Source organism: Poromitra crassiceps (genome assembly GCF_964638095.1).
Source record: "Poromitra crassiceps genome assembly, chromosome: 4".
Classification (NCBI taxonomy): Eukaryota; Metazoa; Chordata; class Actinopteri; order Beryciformes; family Melamphaidae; genus Poromitra; species Poromitra crassiceps.
Window position 1 is genome coordinate 12,532,015 of NC_139626.1, and position 6,557 is coordinate 12,538,571.

The 6,557-nt window shown below is 43.1% G+C and overlaps 1 protein-coding gene across 1 annotated transcript in view; it reads right to left on the reverse strand.

The window, feature by feature from the left end:
- Positions 1-2,192: 2,192 nt before the first annotated feature.
- cyp26a1 (cytochrome P450, family 26, subfamily A, polypeptide 1) overlaps positions 2,193-6,557 on the reverse strand; it is a gene marked incomplete at both ends in the record, with an annotated part of 4,447 nt that continues 82 nt past the window's right edge. The window contains 7 exons of the mRNA XM_083635204.1: positions 2,193-2,528; positions 2,867-3,013; positions 3,239-3,373; positions 3,809-3,976; positions 4,597-4,878; positions 5,756-5,980; positions 6,451-6,557. The exon at positions 6,451-6,557 is cut by the window's right edge and continues 82 nt beyond it. Coding sequence (XP_083491330.1) covers positions 2,193-2,528; positions 2,867-3,013; positions 3,239-3,373; positions 3,809-3,976; positions 4,597-4,878; positions 5,756-5,980; positions 6,451-6,557 — 1,400 coding nt within the window. The remainder of the gene's footprint in view (positions 2,529-2,866; positions 3,014-3,238; positions 3,374-3,808; positions 3,977-4,596; positions 4,879-5,755; positions 5,981-6,450) is intronic.

Sequence of the window (6,557 nt, forward strand, 5' to 3'; positions counted from 1 at the left end):
GAGAGATGTTTGCAGTTCTGCCCTCCAAAAAGTGTGTGTCTGTTTGCTTTCATCCATGGTGAGATCTTATAGCTTCTTATTATTAACATGATATCACTGGGCATCAGGTCAATGCCATGATCAAGTTCATTTCCCCGCTCATTTGAAATGTTAAGGGGAATTTAGTCCCTTGTCTTAAAGAAGAATTCCGCTTTTTTACAACCTGGACCTTATTTCCAGCTTTAATGATGATTTTGAACTCACCCTGATAAGTTCTGTTTGATATGGATCCAGCACAACGTTGTTCAGCGCCGAGCAGCGTCCTGGAACAGTGTGTAATGTAGGGGGCGTGTGTAATGTGTGTATTTACGCCCTGTAAATAGCTGATATATCATCTCCTCATGATACTGTATCATACAGGGGAGACATGTGAAGCACTGTAGTTACCTCTGTCTGCCTCCAGGGTTCTTTTCCTCATCTGGAGGCTGTCTTGCCCAAGTCTCGCTCAAGTCTCGTGAGAGTTGCCTGGCTTTATCAGGATGGAAGGACAACCTGACAACTTTAACAAAGTTTTCAGCGACATCTTACCAACACACAGTAGCCTATCTCATTACAGAGTATGTGTTGAAGGGGGGCAGGGTGTCCATTGAGTTCATGGATTGTCCTTATAGGACTTTATCCTTATAGGACCTTCCCATGCAAGCAAGACGTAGCCTAAGTAGAATGTGATGGATAATGAGTTTTGCACCAGTGCCCCGTTGTTCTGGTTTGATGGTGTTACTGGCTGATGTGAAGGCTCCTTTTCCCTTCTGACTGTGCTTTTGAACCAACACATCCAGAAGAATCACTACTAGTCAACGCATGCTGCTCACTATTTAACACCTTTATTCACCTTTCTCCTTGAGCTCAGCACTGAAGCACAGTACTCAAGTCTTGGCTCATGATTGCTGAGATTATATGTAGTAACATGAAGACCAATGCAACAAAGTCACACCCTCTTCCTGGTCAAACCGAGTGATACATTATGCACACACACCCCCCCCCCCCACACACACACACGTGAAATGTTAGGCAGTGACATGTAGGAACGAAGACTTTGGAAGCGACTTTGAGTACTTAGCAAAACACTATTTTTATTTATTTATTTATTTTATTATTATTATTAAAGCAACTACGAGCAACATTTCCGCTTGTTATGAAACCGTCTAAATGTTATAGTGATGCCTCACATCTGACCTATAACAGCAGATGAGACCAAAGCCGAGTGAATCGGCGAGTGCTCTCTTGTTGTTTATAGTCTCTCTCCGGGACAGAAAGACGTGGAAGTGACCGTGTAAACCGTTTCGCTCTGCCTAGCAACAGTTATTGTCGATGCCCCTCACTATTTTAAACCCAAATTCAAATGACAAAACCAGGATTCTCCACATCAAAGAAAAAAAACATTTTATTAAATAAAAGGCCCATACAATATAATATGTCACTTAAATAAGTTGGGTAAGATACAAAAGCTATATAAACAGACTTACAAATGTACATATCCATAGATACACCTCTGAGCTGATTCAAGTGTTCCATGTCCGTGTATAGTGCCTCTCGTTTTGTTTGTTCATCGTAAAAAAAAAAGAAGGATATATACAAATCCTGTGTATTAACATATCAAAATATAAAATGTCATATATGTTTCATCTCAATCATCTACAACTGTCCATATGTACAATTCACTTTATGCCAAAAAGCCACATTGACCAATTTGGCTGGATTTACACAAGATGAGAAAATGTCTTCTGTTCGGCATTTGTGTCTGGCACGTTTCCCAAAAGGGCCTTAGTACTTATGGAACAGCAAAGTCTGTGATCAGCAAGATCATCTTCACATGAGGACGCTTTTATGACTTTTGAAGCGTAAATTAGGTTGTTAAAAATCAGGGGGGGGGGGGGGGGGGGGGTCTTCAAAAGACATAAAAGTGGACCTCATTTGTGAAGGTCTTGCTGAACCTAAAGTTTGCCGTTTCATAAACTTTTGTTAACCACAGACCTTATTTCAAGCATTTAACCAAAATCCCACTGACTTCCCAACGACGAGGGAACCAGGAAGTGCAGGGAATTCTGGGTTGGCCTACAAAAATCAGTCATCCCTGCGGTACTCTATAAAGATGACAGTAGCACACAGCACTACACTGCATTTGGGGGGAAACGCTCTCTCCTCACAATGTTTTAATTCCATGCATAGCTGGTGAACTTGGTTGGCAGATTGTCCACGGGATAGACGGTAGGCCCGGTTTTCATGGTGGGTGGCCCGTTTAGAAGAGTCCAGTTACACTGCATGGCCACTTCCACCAGGAAGATCTTCAGCAGGACCTTGGCAAACTCCTTCCCCACGCACATGCGGGACCCCCCTCCGAACGGGATGTACTGGAACCTGGAGTCCCCGGAGAGCTGGGACATGAAGCGCTCCGGCCGGAAGTCCTCCTTGTTGGGGAAGATCTCCGCTACATCGTGGGTGTCGCAAATGCTGTAGATGACATTCCAGCCTTTGGGAATCTGGTAGCCCTGAGGTGGAGAGGGGACATGACGGATGAGTGTGTGCCAGCTAATAAAAGAAAATGTACTTTTTTTGTCTGCAAATTATTGTGCCTGCTTGCTTTAGCAAACAAAATAAAACAAAAACAAGATGCAAGTATAAACAGATCAAATAAATTAAGAATAATAAAAACAACTCAATAGGCAAACTCTCATAAGATACAAAAATTAAATGATAAGCTATACCATATATACATATATATTGTCAATTGTTACAGTCAATTGTTTGTGGGAATTTAACCTGTGAATTCTAGGTTAGGATGCTCTCTGTACCACTGTGCCACTTCATAGAGATTGTTTAAACTTACGTTCAGTTCGAAGGTCTTCAGGGCCACCCTGAATCCTCCAGGGACCGGAGGGTTAATCCTCAGGGTCTCTTTAATGACACAGCCTGTATACTTTAACTGCTCCAGGGCGTCCATGTCCAGACTCTGCAGGTCCATCCCCTGCTCCTCCTAACACAACACAACACACACACACACACACACACACACACACACACACACATACACACACACACACACACACACACACAGGGACACATATTTAGCTTCATTAGCCTATTATTTCATGTACATGTGTGTGTGTGTGTGTGTGTGTGTGTGTGTGTGTGTGTGTGTACGCCTGTGAGAGAGTGAGGGGGGCTGGGGGTGGGGGGCTGGTAGATCCATTCTAGTTACCTTTTCCATCAGTTCCTGCCTCAGTCTGTCCACCACTTCAGGGTTTAGGCCCAGGAACATGAGGAGAGAGGTGGCCGTGCTGGCTGTGGTTTCATGGCCTCCAAACAGAAGCTCTGTAGCAGACTCCTTTATGGCCTGGAGAGACAGACATTAAACATACAGGACGAGTTAAACTCCTTTATGGCCTGGAGAAACAGACATGAATAATAATGCATTTTATTTATATAACACACTTAAAAATGCAACAAAATCTCAAGGTGCTTCACAGAGAGTAAAACAATCATACCATTAAACATACAGGACGAGTTAAACTCCTTTATGGAAATAAACATTAAAATAATAATTTTTTTATTTTTGTTTTAAAACACCAATGAATATCTTGTTTTGTTTTACATTCCAATGAATGAGATTTGTTCTGCCTATAGCAGTAAGGTAAGGTAAGCCCTTTTTCCTCATAAAAAAAGAGAAAAAAAAAGTTGTGAATCGATTCAGAATCGTGGAAGATACCAATCGCGATCCTTACATGAATCCATTTTTGGGACACTCCCCGTAATGTGATGCCATCATTACCTGCATGCTGAAGGGCTCCTGGTTGGCCCTGCTGCTGTCGATGAGCTGTTGCAGGGCATCTCTGTGCCTCACTTCCCCTGTGTCTGACTCCCGTGTGTCTGACTCCTGCACCTTCTCAAGGATGTTCTCCTGGATCTTGGAGTGGATGAAGTTCCTGGCCTTCAGCCCCTGGAGGAGAGGAGTCACGCTTTGTTCAGTACTACTACCAAGGCTCTCTCCAGGTCACCTACTGTTTTGGAGCCCACATTAAATCATTTTGCAAGCTCATCTGATTACAACTGAAGGTGTTACTCATTAATTTGCTTTGCTCCATCAGCCGCTTGTTCAAGTAATAATCTGAAACCATTGATAGAAATCAATATCTGTTTTGCTACTCTCGAATCCGCAGTGATTCCCAAACTTGGGTACGCGTACCCCTAGTGGTACATGGAGGTACTACAGGGGGTACAAGATGGCTTTCCCATAAAATATTAATATAAAATACAAGAAGCACTAAAATCCAATATAAAGAGGTATGTCCTATTTGTCCAGAGTAGTAATCATTTCTGGTATTGATTTGCAGTCAGTGGGTCACATTAGATAAGCTATTGGGGGGAAATCATGGATTTTCCATTAAAATATTTATAAAAAATAGCAGAAGCAAATGGTTATCCACTAAAGATTACTCTAACAATTAATTTCATTACACCACAAAATTCCATGACTTTTCCAAAACTTTCAAGGATTTTACCAATTCCACGACTTTTCCCAGGCCTGGAAAACCTATAATTGCCCTTGCCTCTCCTTACCCTGTACAGCCCGCTGAACGGCACGTCAATGGGAAGTGAGAACAGGTTCTTGGTCATCTCCTCAAAGGCCTCCACCAGCTGCTGCTCCGTGGTCCTGATCTGCTCCGGCCGGAAGCCTAGCAGGATCCTCATGGCGATGCGGAACATCAGGCGCTTCATCTCAGGGTAGACCAGCACACACGAGCCCCCAGCCAGCCACGCCCCCACTGCCGCACGCACCTCCTCCCGGATCACCGGGATGTACAGGTCCAACGCCTCCCTGGAGAAGGCCCGCATGATGGCCTGCAGAGGGGAGACCAGAGGTGGAGAGGACGGTTTGGGTGTTACTGAACGTCCAAACCTGCTGATATATCCACTAATTACATATACATACATACATATATATATATATATATATATATATATATATATATATATATATATATATATATATATATATATATATATATATATATACTGATTGTGTGTTAGAGATGGAATGGAATGTATATATATATACTGACTGTGTGTTAGAGATGGAATGGAATGAAAATAAAAATGATCAACATCTTCGGGCAATTTTTGCCCGTTGATCATGGTTGTTAGGGGCATTCTGAGATTTATTGCGTCATTTTTAATAATAATAATAATAATAATAATAATAATAACAATTAACTTTATTTATATAGCACCTTTCATAACATAAAATGCAACTCAAAGTGCTTTACATTAGAAATGATTAAAACAATAAGAAATAGTAAGGTACTTGTCCCTGGCTAAATTAGTTCATGTCCATGATTGTATTAAACAAAACGTTAAGTAGCGCATTCTCCAAAGAAATAACACGCACTGACTGGGCAAGCAGTCATGACAACATATAGGCAAGGTGTTCTAAATGTTCAGCAGGCAGCAACAAGTGTTTGAGGATTATTGTTATGTTTTGATCGCTGTGTTTGGACGGACTTGGTAGAGATGTAGTTCAAGTCGATCTATAGCTTTGGATGGATTTGGATAGATCCGTGCGTAATGGCGCGATCCTGATCATTCAGGCAGTAACAGTACAAAAATGTGATGTTTTTATGAGAACAAACAGTGACGACGATCCAGACCCAAGACTCATTTGATCTTTGATCACTTTATAACACCAAGCCGGTTTGAAACAAAGCGCGCATGCACCTACCTTCTTCTTGGTCTTGTGCTGGGTACCGTGCAGGTTGGAGAGCGTGTCCGATCCTAGGATGGTGCGCACGGACGCGGGCCACTGCACGGACACGAGCCGGTGCTCACCGAGGAGAATCTGCCTGACGTTATCCGCCCCGGTCACGCGCACCGTGGGGTTGCCGAAGAGGTGCGTGCGGTAGATGTAGCCGTACTTCTGCCTCTTCATGCGCAGGAACTTTCTCCTCTGCAAGTTGCAACATCGCAACACATACAAACCAATATCAATATGCGCATATATCTTTACATAAACAAAATAGAATATAACCACAATCCACTATATAGCAACAAACTGAAGCTGGAACTTTTTCAACATTTGATGATTTGCACATTAAACAGGGAGAATCCCTGAACTTGATCAGGTAGAGTTAAATTATAATGTTTGTGCTAGTGTTACTTTACTCTATGAATAACCTATCTTTATCCAGGTGGGATACGCACAAGTATGCGCTTCTTAAACCCTGGAAGCGCGCAAAGTTTGCCAGCTTGGCAACAAAAACAGCAGCCATGCGTCACACGCAGTTTAAAAAGCACACTTTCTGTGCGTAAACCAACATCCGTGTCCAGGCGGCACATCCCTCATTTCATCCAGACCAGCCTACAGTGACTTCAGAGCTCTGCACTACTCCCGGTTGTATCCCCGTCGGTCATGTTTACCTGGAGGATGAGCTGCAGCGTCTCCCCGATGAAAGGTAAGCCCATGGAGCCGGGCGGCAGAGGGCTGGAGCAGCTCGGGTCTCTCCCTCGGACCAGGTAAACCTCCC